Consider the following 14,884-nt stretch of genomic DNA (forward strand, 5'->3'; position numbering starts at 1 on the left):
TCGTAAATAAATAAAGCAAGAAGAGCTCTGATTAAAATCATAACAACAGAGAGTTAATTGTTATGGGTCTATAAAAAATCAAAACAATGAAAAAATGATTCAAATCAGAACAACAGACAGTACACTGTTAATGGTCTATCAAAAAAAATCAAAGCAATTAGAGCACTGATTCATTTCAAAATGACCAGTCAATTAATGACAATTTGAATGGGTTCTGTAAATTAAGCAAAGCAATAAATCAAAAGGACTCAAACTGATTGACAATTGTTTGCTCAATTACTTTTGTTACTTTGTATGTATCATTTTGTTTATTTTATGTTCTTTGTTGTGATGTCTTTGTCCTAAGCTAACATTCTTTTGATTTTCACTAGAATCTTGGTTCCCTTGATTACTCTTTGAATGGGTCATTAAAAAAATCTTGGCAATGAGAGCAGTGATGCAAATCAGAATAAAAAAAAAAAACAGTTAAATTGAACCGTAACCTGTACAGGTCTTGTGAAAAAAAAACCCCTAATAGATAAAGCTATATTGACATGTTTAGACTGGTTACACTCCATCATTAATAGATTTTTGACAGTTCTTACTGTTAAATCAGCATCAACAGCATTAGCATCATATACAACATAGCTAAAGTCAATATTCTCGTTAATTTCAACCGTGGCCTGGTAACTTGGGGAACCAGGGGCAGTGAGCACAGGTGCGTTCAGGTTACTATCAACATTGAGTGTCAGAACAGCATAGTTATCTTGTCGTTCCACACCAGTTGTTCCAAAGGCATCTTCAGCTCTTATGGTCAACTGAAATACAAAAAAGCAATGTTCAAGTTCAATAAACAATGATAGTACCCAGTCTTTTTATATAGGGGTATCAAAAAGATAAACCAACAAAAGGACAGATAAAATTCATTAAAATTTGTTTCCACATTTGAAAAATTCCTCTGCAATTTATTTTAGAAGCAGTAATTGATGAAACCTCAGGCCATCCAAATGAAACTTGTGGTTCTTAGGCCTTAAACCATGAAGTTCATCACAAGAGAAGGTAAACTGCCACCTTAAATGATGAAATGAAAGTCATTGAATGAGGCATCCTTTTAATGTTTTCTATGCTGCTAGATGACAAGGGAGTTATTTATATTGAAGCTTAAATTGACACTTGTTGATTTCCTCATGAGTACTTACATCATATCTTGCTTTTGACATAGTGTTGATGATACTTATATCTCCAGTAGATGAATTTATCCTAAATTCATTATTTAAATCACCACCAACTATGGAATACTCAATCACATTAAATGGTGCCTACAAATATGTACACAAAAAATAATCATCTTCTTCAAAATACTTCACATTTCATAAACAAGAAATATTGAAAATATATAATCTCAAATGGAGTTAAAGTTATAATGCTAAAACCTTTAAGTTAGATTGTATCCCTTTGGAGTTCTGTAGAAATAACTATCTAGCTTTGTGCACATCTACAAATGATGCCCAACCTTCCAATACTATATATCTATGAGCAGTTCAAGAGGAATTGTGCTTATGAGGTTTATGGCTTACCAAAAACCCATAAGTTGGAATATCTTCCTTTGGAGTACCTTGATAATAGTTTTATTCCTTCATGCAGATCTACAACTGATGTCCAACCTTCCTATGAAATTTCATTAAAATCAAATTGCAGGGTTTGAAATTTGTCAATTAATGAACAAGGCCATTTAAGAAAAGCACAAGTCAATTTTCAGGAAAAATAATATTGATTATAAATATTTAAGCAAATCATACATTATCTGTATCAACTGCATCAACATCCATGACAACAAATCCACTGGAGGAGTTATGTGGCACAGATTTAATTGTTGGTAAGTTCTGGAAGACTGGTGGATTGTTGTTTCGGTTAACTCTGATGGTAACAGTGGCAAAGTTTCCTGATTGTAACGACTGAGGCATTCCTCCGTCACGGGCAATCACGGTCAACTGTAACCATAAAGAATAAAAATATAATAAATTACATAAAGATAGCAGTGATTTATCCAATGTTCCTTGTGTAAAAAAAAAATAGTAATTCACACTGTAAAATAAATTCAGTAATTTCACCCTCAGACTTTCTACTGCAAAAATGTCACAATACGTCTATCAATACGCTGATCACAAAATAAAAATATATTTCGGAAAAAAGCAATAAATTATGAAGAAAATCTGTATAATGAATAGGATACTCAATCTGTTACCGATAATAACCAAAACATAATGACTTGTGATCATATTTTGGTTATTCACTCTTCCCTTTTAGTATCAGTTTATCAGCAATATGCCTTAAATTCAGAAATCATTGCATGCATTTCTAATTGTTATGATCCCATTCCAGACCATTATAGACCAACTTGTTTTCTGGGGGGTTTTTTGTGAGCAATTCATTCTTGTTTTTTTTCATGTGCAACAAAATACCACTGAAAAAAATCACTGCACAAAAATCTCTCAATTAGAGAATATATCATAAGATGCAAAACTACAATGCCCCAAAATTGGATCCTTTAATCTCAGTTTCCTCTATATAGATGACGTATTATCTTGAAAGAATCCTAATTTAATTTGATACGTCGAATCTACCCCAAAGAACTGGAGATAAAGGATGCTACAGACACTGTAAGATCAGCCTCATATCTTGACCAACACTTATAAATCGATGATAGAGGAAAACTATTGACCAAACTTTACAACAAATGTGATGACTTTTCATTCAGAATTGTCAACTTTCCTTTCATCTGTGGCAACATCCCTTCAGCACCTACGTATGGAGTGTTCATATCACAACTCATACGTTATGCCAGAGCTTGCCGAAACTACGCAGACATTTTGCATCACGCTAGAACTCTAACAAATAGGCTTCTGGAACAGGGTTATGTTGCTACAAAATTGAAGTCATCACTACAGAAGTTTTATGGCCAGCATCATGAACTCATGGATCGTTATGGTGTATCCATCTGCACCATGAAAACTGATTTATTCTACGTGTCATAGTTTTCCTTTCCTCGTTTGTCTACCCCGGACTTGACTTTTTAAGAGCAACTCGGTGGGTGTTTCTAGAAAAGCAGAGGACGCTTACCCAACCGGTTCACCTGGTCCATGCTCCCAGTTTTTAGTGGAGTCCAAGTTGCTCATTTGCTTTTGTTACTTTGTATGTATGATTTTAGTCACTTTATGTTCTTTGTTGTGTATGTCTGTTTTCCATGTTTGGTCTTTGTCCATGGATTGCATTCTTCTGATTACCACTATAACCTTGGTTACCTTGATTACTCTTTGGACTGACAGCCAACAATTCCAGAAAATAAATTGGTTTATAGTACTAGATGTACTATGCAAGCCTTATTTCTGCACCATCAAAAAAATATTTTTTGAGTAATATAAAATCATAGGGATTTACTTCCCAGTTAGATTTTTGTATTGTGGAGAATTGAATTGAACCAAACAGAGCAAATTCTCAATCAAATAAAATACAAGATGTTAGACCACATAAACATAATGTATTAATTCTCAGGCCCTGAATTGTCTCTTTAGAAGTTGCCTCATTTCTTACTTTTATTACCACATCAAAAGTAAAAACAAAATGCATCCCCTTTGTCATTCATTTTCTGGCAATAAAAGAAATTCTACACTCCATCAATGGTTTTGATAAAAATGTGCCTGGGAACCAAAAATTTTACTTTGAATGGCATTAGCGAAAATTTTGAGTTTGTTTGTACTTACAGTGTAATCACCATTGTTGTTGTCTTCATATAAAGGCTTCCTGACTGTCACTACTCCAGTTTGACTGTTGACTGAAAAGTAGTTTGTAGCACGACTGTCTCCTGTGGCAACATAGGAAATGGAGTTACTTGGTGCCTGGAAAATGGAAAATTTGAAAATGGAAAATGGTAAATTTTAATGGAAGATCAATACACATGAACTGATCTTACAAAGTACATGATCTTCCTCTATTATTCTAAGGACACCACAGCTTAAAGTTCTCTGAAAACAAGGCATTCATAGGAGAAGCTTACAAAGGCATAGACAATATACAAGCCCTTTTTCAATGATTGTTGTGGTAAACCAGGACTGTTTTCTCCTTGGTACGTTGTTCTTAAAATCTGACAATTACACTGTTTCAAACTTTTCATCATAAAAATATAGAAAATATTTATTAGTTTCACTATATCATGCACATAAAATTTCTTGCCTTATGTATAGACATGAATGGCTTTTCATAGACAGTCTTTTGATCTACCACTAATTTTGAACATAATATTTTATGGAAAAAAGGGCACTTCCTTTGCAATCTAACAATTCAGTTTCAATTAGCTTTTTTGACAATGGGTCATTACTACAATGTCTTAATGGCTCACCGTCTGATCAGCATCAGTAGCCCGTACAGTAACACCTATATCAGAACCCACAGCCTCGGTCTCATTAATAATTGCTGAATATGTTGTTGGGTTTATCATAGGAGGGTTCAGATTACGTAAAATGGTCAATGTGAAGACTTCTTCATCACTTTTTGCCGGAACACCATTGTCCCTGGCCCGAACAAAAATCTAAAAGTCACAATATTATTATTATATAATTAAGACTGAAATGGAGTATTCTCTAACACAATTACTGAAACATTAAATTTTTCTAATGTATGAAAGAATGAATCTGACAACCTTATAATATGATAGGACAAAAATTTAAGGTCATTGTAATAGGCAAGAATAATCGACTTCAAAACTATGACAAGATTGCAATTTGTGCTGTAAAAAAAACTGCAGCAAAACTAATAAAGAGACGGATGGTAAGATACCCAGGACCTTGACATCATATGTTTTAACCTTTGAAAATTTTAAAGCAGGATGTCTCCCACTCAAAATTTTCTGAAAGCAGGCGATTTGCTAAGTTTCTGGTTTCACAACATGTTCTGACAGAATTTTAAGTAATTCATTACCATTTTTTACTGAAAATTCATATCAGATGGGGCAAATTTCTGCGAATTCCACTTAATCCCCTGATTTGAAATGGGCACGTAAGCAGTATAATAATGAATTTTTCATGACGTATCAGGTGGCTCCCGTCAAAGCGGGAGACTTTACACCTCTGTTGACATACCTGATAAGTTGTCTGTGTATTAACAGGAAGTATCTGTTTTAAGCTTATCTGTCCATTGTCAGGATTGATTTCAAAATATGTGAAGGCTACAGGGGGTCCATAGATAGAATAGGTGATCTTGTTGAATTCAGTCTAAACAAAAAGGTAATATGTAGAAAAAAGAATATCTACGTGAAACATAACAAATGCATCAGACTATAACCTATGTACAAAAAAGTATATACTTTCAGATCACCAAAAGGTCTACAATAAGAGTAAACACACCTTTAATTATGCTCTGGATTAGTGACAGTTTCTGTTTTTGTTTTCATTTTTTTCTTATACTCTATTATAATCACATAAAACATTAAAAAGACAATTTCACCTCCTTGTAAATCAGAAAACATGATTACAAATTTGTCGTCAGCTGAAATACCATTGGCAAATATAGAAATTAACATTTACCTTAAGGAGGTAGACCCAGAGTAAGGGACATAACTCTTACAAATCATTGGAATGTTTGTAGTCACCATTTTACATTAATCTCATGTAAGCATCTAAGGAACTTGGACTAATTTCATTCTGTTTCAAATGAAAGCTTGATATGCTTTGGTGAAATTGAATATGATATAAACATATCACTGATTTCAAGAGTTATGTCCTATACCCTTAAATCAATTTACCTAAAGCAGTCTGTTTCTTTTACTTTACTGACAGAGAATTGTCAGTTTCCATTTTTAAATGGATTAAAAAAAATATAAGTTGAAAAATTTGTCTGAAAAATAGGGAAACTATAAAAAAAAAAAAAAAAAAAAAGAAAGAAAAAAGAAACTTTTACATTTCATGGCCATACTGTACACTGTGAAATTTTCTAGGCCATTTTATATTCGCTATTTTTTTTAAATAAGATACAAAACATGAAAATTAAACTGTCATAAATATTTTCTTCAAAGAACATAATAATGCAATATAAAGAAGGATTGAGAGTTTTTAAACATTGGGAAAGTAGATGGATCACAGGATCTGCGAAAAAGATGGCATGAAAACTTTCCAGTTTACAGTACTAATATAACACAGCCATACTTACTCTAGTATCATCATCAGTAGCTGTGACCTTCAGTAAGTTTGTAGATGCTGTGGCATTCTCCAGAACATTGACAGGAGACTGGCTGTCAATAACCGGAGCATGTTCATTACGTAATACTTGTACATTGACAATGGCATTGTTTGTACTGTTTAAACTGGGATCACCTTGATCAAATGCCTGAATTGTCAGCTGAAAAAAAGATAAAATATACATTTTTATCAATATGCAAGTGGAATCATACTCAAAAGTAGTACACTGTATAGATGAGGAATATTATCATTTGTATGTAACAACACAAATAAACTTTACCAAAAAAAGTAGAAAATATGGGCAACAAAGATGATTTCAGTTTAATTTCAATAGTTTTAGCTTTAAATACTTCTTGTATACAATTCGTTTTTGGATTTAGATCTTCCTTTATATTTGATTCTAGTGCTGCTGATGAAAAGTTACTCGTTGGAACTCGTATTTTTGCATTTACCATATTTTCCGGACTATAAGTCGATATTTTTTTTCATCAAAGTGTCAGCCTTCGACTTATCTAAGGATTTTTCAAGAAAAATTTTCATCTACAGTGCATTTCATTAGACTTTTTTAGTTCATTTTTGATTGCTTTAATTCAAAATTTTTGGTAAACTGCAATCAATGAAAGCCATCACAGTCAAACCGGTGATTGAATGCGAATATTATTGATAATTACCGCTATCCTTTATGAATGAATACGATGATGTTAATAAAAACTTTGAAACTTTGAAACCATTAAAATATATAAATAAACTCTAGAAGATACGTTAACAAAACTTTTTTTTAACTTGGAAAGACATTATCGAGTGTTTTGGAGTTATCGGTCCTTTAATATGCAAATTTATACCCATTTACGGTATGTCGTAACACATTCGCACGTGGCTCAAATTGTAATTCAATTAAGGTGTTATCTAAATGGCTAATTACCGACCAAATTTGCAGGTAACAATTATTTTTTCACTGTATTTCGTAAAACCTGGTAATACTGTTTACTAATTACCGCTCGTAATTATGACCAATTCATCAAATGAATTCCCTGCTTATTTCACACATGGCTGCCCACATTTGACATATTTACAATTTCCTACTCCTGATGATCTACATGTGTATGGCTTCAGAGCCATTGACACGCCATTTAATAAAAATAATCGATCTCGTGAACGAAGTACACTTTAACAAAAACACAAATATTTGTTTAATTCAGAAAGCTTTTACTTATAACATTGCTGGAATAATATGCTGTTGAAAACAAAACCCAGATCTCTGCTGACACGGACGATATAAATGCACGTCTGACCCTCAACTAATCTGCCGAGTTTGACTTATCTATGTTTTTTTCGTTAATTTTGGTCAAAATTAGACAATTCAACTTATACATATCGACTTATAGTCCGAAAAATACGGTAGTTTTTATCAATTGTATAGTTCACTACAAAAGGCAGTTAATCAGGCCTGTGTTTAAAAAAAAAATTGCAAATTGAGAATTTCCTCAATGTCCCTTGAACATCATCACTGAATGTGCTGTAAAAGGCTAAAACTATACCTGGTAATTATTAGGCTTGGGATCACTCATCACCAAAGAGTTCCGAACACTTATTTCACCAGCCGGAGTAATCTGGAAATTATCCAAGTTATCAAGCAACCGAAAGGATATCTGCTGATTAACGCCACGATCATTATCTTGGACTGCAAAAGTTGACGGACTTGTTACTATGGCAATATCTATTGGCTGTGTTTCTAAGATGGTTGCCGTGTATGTAGTTGTTGTGAATACTGGCCGGTTAAGGTTATGGATGACTTTGATGGTCACATAAGCATTTGCTGTTCGCTGTCCATCAGAAGCTTGAACAATGAACTGAAATATACAACAGATTACCAATGTTGTGAGAAAAAAATATGTATGTATGGATATGGATTTTTTTTTATTTCTAAAATTAGGCAGTGTTTTGAAATCTGAAAAAAACAAACTCTAGATTTTATATCAGAGAATGAAAATGACTCATGCTAAATTATATGGACTACAAATTTTCTCCAAAAAATTGAACTTCATAGGAGATGTTTTTTTTAAAGAGAAACATGAAGCATGATACACTGCCAAAGGGACCATTATGGTTGTATTATAGATTGAGTTCAGTAAACTTATGGCAAGAAAAAACATCAATATCAGGTTTGTACATGTAAAATCAGAAGCTCAAAAATAACATCATGGCAGCTTCATTCTCGTATACTTGGTAAATGCAATTGAGAACCACACCAGTCTCAGAAAACATTTCCTATGATTAAATACAAAATGAATCTTAGCTTTTACTAAGAAAGGGATGGTAAAATCATGTCAGCCGAATGTTCATGAAAAAAAAAGAGGAATAAGAATGTTTTTTAGGCAGGCTTAGACCTTAATCTTCTAATTAAATTCTATTACTCAAAATGGTAGTTTCAAACTCCAGACTGTGATTTCTTTGAATTTTAGTTAATCCAAAGTAAATATTATCGTAGCACAACAAAATGTATACTTGTCCTCTAACTTATCATGGTGAACTTATATACCAAACATCATGCCATTATCTGCAAGCGTTTAGAAAAAAAAGTAAGAAAAACGGTTATTTCTGTGAATTTAACTGAGTTCAAGGCCTGTAACTTCAGTAAAAATCATCAAAGTGGAACCAACTACAAACTTGTCCATTAACTTATCATGGTTAATTTCTATACTAAAAATCATGTCAATATCTGTAAACGTTTAGAAAAAAAAATCAAGAAAACTGTTTTTTCTGTGAATTTTGTTAAATTCAAGGCCCGTAATTTCGGTAAAAATCATCAGAGGGGAACGAAACATAATCTTGACATGTAACTTGTCATTGTAAATTTATATACCCAAAATCATGTCAATATCTGCAAGCGTTTAGAAAAAAAAGTCTGGAAAAAGTTTTTTTTTCTATGAATTTTGTTAAGTTCAAGGCCTGTAATTTCGGTAAAAATTATCAGAACGGAACAAAACGTAATCTTGACCTGTAACTTATCATGGTGAACTTATATACCAAAAATCATGTCAATATCCGCAAACGTGTAGAAAAATGTCCAGAAAACTGTTATTTTTGTGAATTTTGCTAAGTTCAAGACCCTTAATTTCGATAAAAATCATTGGAATGGAACAAAAGTTAAAACGACCTGTAACTTATCATGTTGAACTTATATACCAAAAATCAAGTCAATATCTTCAAGTGTTTAGAAAAACAGTCCGGAAAACTGAAGATGGACTGACGGACTCACAGACTGAAGGACTGACAGACGGGTCAAAAACATTATACCCTCGCAACTTCATTATGTGGGGTAAAATAATTTAATCAGCTTATCAATACCAGACAATTCAATCCATATACATTTTATACCATGACAACCCATTGTTCCTTACGAATCTGTATATTTCTGTCCATACATAGATATTTCAGACCATGACAATTAGGAATATGCATAAAGACAATATAAACTGTATATCAACACATTTTACCATTTTGGAAGTAAATAATAACATGGCTGACAAAACTTATTGAAGGTTTTGTAATTTATGGTTCTTTGGGCGCGTTTAAGGTTTCTCATTCCTCATATTATCCCATAGCGGCTGAAAAAATTGACCCTCGGTCCTAAGACTTTATAAATCATTTAATAGGATGTTGATTCAAAACAGTGGTTACGGAATTAAAGGAAGGATGAAGAAAGAAAACACCACTGTATACATACATTGTAATAAACTGTGTCACTTCCTGTCAATGAAGCTCTGACATTTATTCTTCCACTAGATGGGACTATGGTAAAGTAAGTATCCACTCCATGGTCTGAACTGGCAGCAATTGAGTAAGTAATCTGGTTGAAAGATGTCTGAAATGGACAATATCTAAATCAATCATCATTATCTAAAACAGGGCATTAATGGAACATTAAGTGATACCTCAAACCATCCCACCCTCTAATGGTTAAATATGGGAAAACGGTAAAAATGTTTAAAAGGGTTTTTAACTGCAAGATTCTGTGGAAATTTCCAGCTAAAATGCTATACACAACAACATGTTAACTTGGTATGTTATCATAGCAAATGGTAATAGCATGCTACATGTGAAAAAGTTTATTTGACCACAAGCATACATACATTCTTTTTCTTGTATCCTAGCCCAATACAATGTTTTCATACTTACAGAAGTACCGGCATCGTTAGTCTTTACTGTAAGAGCTTGTGTTTATATACTAATACTTACAGAAGTACCGGCATCGTTAGTCTTTACTGTAAGGGCATGTGTTTATATACTAATACTTAGAGAAGTACCGGCATCGTTAGTCTTTACTGTAAGGGCATGTGTTTATATACTAATACTTACAGAAGTACCGTCATCGTTAGTCTTTACTGTAAGGGCTTTTGTTTATATAGTAATACTTACAGAAGTACCGGCATCGTTAGTCTTTACTGTAAGGGCTTGTGTTTATATACTAATACTTAGAGAAGTACCGTCATCGTTAGTCTTTACTGTAAGGGCTTTTGTTTATATACTAATACTTACAGAAGTACCGTCATCGTTAGTCTTTACTGTAAGGGCTTTTGTTTATATACTAATACTTACAGAAGTACCGGCATCATTGGTCTTTACTGTAAGGGCTTGTGTTTATATATTAATACTTACAGAAGTGTCAGCATCGTTAGCCTGGACTGTGAGGACCTCTTGACTGACACCTAAAGTCTCGCTTATTTGCTTGTAGTAAGTTTGGTTGAAAAAGATTGGTGGTTGTTGATTTCTATCCACGTTGACATTAACAATAAAATCCTGCGCTGCAGACGCACCACCACCATCTTGTACAGCTACAGTTATCTGTGATGTAAATCATGTAGTAGAAAGAATAGGACAACTTACACAAGTTGAGAGTTATAAAGACCTTGTGTACCCATACATGTAAAATAAACAACCCGGAATTACCTTTTAGGTATATTTTTTAATAATCTCTCCTTGTAAAAACATCAATTATAATCTTCTTTTTGACTTTGAACTTTCTATGTGTATTGTGTGAAGTAGTACTTTCTTAAACCAACTGGGTACCAGTATACTATTTTGGAGATAACAAGTCTTGACAAAAAGTTTTTGCCTCCCTAGAACATCCCTTTTTCAAGTAGCAGGGGATCTGATCAGCTGTAAGAAAAAATCCTGATTGGAACCTAGTATCATATCTGTATAATATTACCTGGAAATTATTTATATTAGGGTTGTCAGCAGGGGATCTGATCAGCTGTAAGATGAAATCCTGATTAGAGCCTTGTTTCACACCAAGGAAATACTGCTGAGCCTGGGAGTTACCAATTATGGTGTATGTCAGTGTGTTGTATGGTGCCTGAAATATCATAAACACAATATAATACATGTACATTATTCAAAGCAGGACATCTTTACCCTTCAGGAGTTACCTGAGTTCACATCCATTTTTTAAGAAGGTTTGTGTTGTTCCTTTGTTTTGTGTGTGTATGTTTTAGTCCTTTGCATAGTGAGACATGTTTTCTTACCTGATGTCCTTAAAGACTTTAAATGATGTTCTTGCCGTTCCAAAAAAAAAGAAGAGTAAAATTAACATTTGTGACTAAAATTACATAAGACAAATATTGAAAGCACACAATAACTTTTCAGTTTACAGTACATCTATTAGTCCAGCAAAGGTTAACAAACCCTAATCTTATTATCTACTGCACATTTCCGATTTTATATATACCACAGTTTTCATCTTGCCTTGATTGCTGTAAATTTTTAATTAAAACTTCACTTAAAGGAAGTATTACCTGAGTGTCTGAATCAGTTGCTCTGATGGTGGCAACAGTTTCCAAAAGTGGTTTAGTTTCGTCAATGTTTATTGACAAGGAGAGTTGACCATTCTGAGGAACCCATTGTGGATCATACAGGTTACGCCTTACTCTAATGGTTACAGTACCAGTAGCTGTTTTACCTGGGCCATCTGTAGCAATGACATTTAGCTGAAAAAAATACAAAACTGGTCAGTCCATGTCATAAATATAGCCTTTACATATCAGCCTATATATCAAAAATTAAAAAATGGAGTTCAATCCTCTTCCATTTGTGTATCAGGAAATACATAGATTTCTGAAAAAGTAAGTTCTCCAATCTTATCCCAAGCTCCAAACAGCTCCTGACATTCACACATCACTCTAGTCGCTGCAACCAGCCCTTTCAGAAAATGAAAGAATCTTGCTAACTCGGGAAAAAAATTAATGATTTTACTGATGCTATCTGAAGGTAAAACAACTTTTGATTTGTATTATGTACGATAATTTCGAAAGGCCTGTCTGCAACAGAGACAAACACAAACGTCTACTACTGCCTGGAGCTTGCAAAATGTCATGGCATATATATATTATCAATAGTTGTGTGATTGATTGATTATGGCTTAACATACTACGGCAGGTAGCTCATGCATTTCAAAACTAGAATGATCTTCCAATCAAACAGACCCAGCTTTGTACTGCACCCAGCCAGATTTTTATTGTGCTAGCTCAATACCCAACAGATAGACATGCCACCCTATCTAGGCCCATTATTCTGACTTTAAGCCAACCATATCAACAATTATTACTAATATATTGGTGTAATTATGACAAATGCCTTTAATCATCAAGATAACATTGTCAAGTAAAAGGAATGGTAATAGGAGAGGAGGATTTACGTTAAAACTATTCATTTTTGCAGTTACTAATATTCACAGATTCTGTGAAGTGGATATATTCACTGATATCAATTTTTTGCAGTTTCAAAATCTGATAAATTTTATATAATGTTAAAAGTCAATTTCGTTGATACTATTTTTCGTGCTTTTATATTCTGGCAAAAATAGCGAAAATTAAAATTTTTGCAGTACCTCTTAAAATTGTACCATGCACCACCAAGATAAAAACCATAAAGAATTAATCCTTTTGCCAAGTCATTTAACGTTTTTTTAATTTACAACCTACTACAATACAGGTAAACATTTCATGCCCCAGAAAAAAATATTTTTTTCTTTCCAGATACCCTCATAGTAGTGAAAACTCACTTCTCTTTGAAGACTACTTTAAAATTACTTACGCCCCGTGTAGGTCCGGGAGTTAAAAGAATAGGCCTGCAGCAGCGCTAAGCTTGTCATAAAAGGAGACTAAATAGTGCTCAGAACCCTAGCCGGGGGCTAGGGCGCTCTGCCCACAGAGCAACTGGAATGTGTGCCCCAGATGGTGGCATGGGGTACCCCTGGCTTGTTACATGCTGGGGTTGTCAGGCTATAATACGGAAAACCTGACCGCAAACCATAGTGGTGCACCGTGTTGGGAAAGATGCCACGTTCCTCGCACATTAAAGAACCCTACTGTGGTATTCTCCTAGAGTAGGAACCATAGGGCTCCACCACAGGAGGCTAAATTGCCCGACCCTACCCACCTCTCCCTATTTCCAGTGGCAATCAAAATTTGTCGACCCCATTGTCCTTGTGTCCCATCCCTTTTTCATTTCATCATCATTTCATGTTCATTTTACCATCAATTTCATGTTCATCGTCTGAATATAGTTGAAATATTGCTGCTCAGACGTTAAACTCCAACAAACAAACAAACAAACAAACATAAAATTACTTACAATGTAACTGGTTGATGTATCTTGCAATAAGCTTCTCTGTAGCCGAATCGCACCTCCATTGTCTATTGTGAAATGGTCTGGTACTCTATTGTCGGGTATCAAAGAGTACGACAGTTTGCCAAAGTCACCCTGAAATATAAAAATAATATAAACAGTAAAACCTGTCTAAACTATCCCTTAATTAACTGAGATCTTGTGTAAACCAGACAATTTTTGTCCTTGTGTATTAGTTTAAGTAGTTCTCCAGCTAAGAATCATGCAAATTCTGTAATATGTGATACAACCCAAAAAATGGATATACATTTTTATTTTTGTTATTAAGTTGCTTTCTAGGTCTATATCACGAAATATATAATTATTCATTTCCATCTGTCTGCTCTCAGGAGAAAATCAACATTGAAAATCCAATAGTTTCTATTGAATTTTAGTGTCATTTACAGAGTTATCTCCTTTAATTTTGAACTCTACAATATATTCTACATAATTTTTATCTCCAACGAACGGGTTATATGGAAAGCCATATTTCTGTTTACTATAACATTTTATACAAAATATCAAAAATAAAAATATCTAGGCTTTCCAACCATGAATCACATTATTCATGATTTTTGTCAGGAAAGATACTTAAAATGTATTTTGAACCTGGGTAAACAAAATACCTGTCTAAACCAAACAAATTCTACCCCCCAGAAGGGTTCAGTTTAGACAGGTTTCCCTGTAGATGAACCAATGGACCATTATCAAACAAATTCTGGAAACTGAGTTTTTACTTTGCTATTGTTATCATACATTGAGCTTTTTGACAATCAATCTACAGTCTGTTCTATAAATCTCCTCAGGTAGCACACCAAACATTAAGCTATGTATCTACATCATGTATCTATATCTGGATATACAACAAAAAATACCCAAATATTTTTTTTAAATAATATGTTCCAAATGCATCTGTAATCAATCATTAATGTAAATTGTAAAAATTACAAGAAAATTTTCCTTACTAATTTAGAACAGGCTATAAGTAGGTCAACATTGCAATAGCA

General features: G+C 33.5%; 1 protein-coding gene across 2 annotated transcripts in view; it reads right to left on the reverse strand.

The window, feature by feature from the left end:
- LOC148620469 (uncharacterized) overlaps positions 1-14,884 on the reverse strand; it is a 188,168-nt gene that overhangs the window by 135,264 nt on the left and 38,020 nt on the right. For both annotated transcript variants that reach the window (XM_088581362.1, XM_088581361.1), the window contains exons 26-38: positions 13,845-13,973; positions 12,008-12,199; positions 11,422-11,568; positions 10,869-11,054; positions 9,937-10,074; positions 7,748-8,059; positions 6,181-6,369; positions 5,115-5,246; positions 4,376-4,564; positions 3,741-3,875; positions 1,779-1,970; positions 1,179-1,298; positions 585-797 (exon numbers count right to left, since the gene is read on the reverse strand). In XM_088581362.1, coding sequence (XP_088437488.1) covers positions 585-797; positions 1,179-1,298; positions 1,779-1,970; positions 3,741-3,875; positions 4,376-4,564; positions 5,115-5,246; positions 6,181-6,369; positions 7,748-8,059; positions 9,937-10,074; positions 10,869-11,054; positions 11,422-11,568; positions 12,008-12,199; positions 13,845-13,973 — 2,274 coding nt within the window. The remainder of the gene's footprint in view (positions 1-584; positions 798-1,178; positions 1,299-1,778; positions 1,971-3,740; positions 3,876-4,375; positions 4,565-5,114; positions 5,247-6,180; positions 6,370-7,747; positions 8,060-9,936; positions 10,075-10,868; positions 11,055-11,421; positions 11,569-12,007; positions 12,200-13,844; positions 13,974-14,884) is intronic.

This window comes from Perna viridis, chromosome 4 (assembly GCF_037379345.1).
Source record: "Perna viridis isolate PV_CMFRI_1.1 ecotype Kerala chromosome 4, ASM3737934v1, whole genome shotgun sequence".
Classification (NCBI taxonomy): domain Eukaryota; kingdom Metazoa; phylum Mollusca; class Bivalvia; order Mytilida; family Mytilidae; genus Perna; species Perna viridis.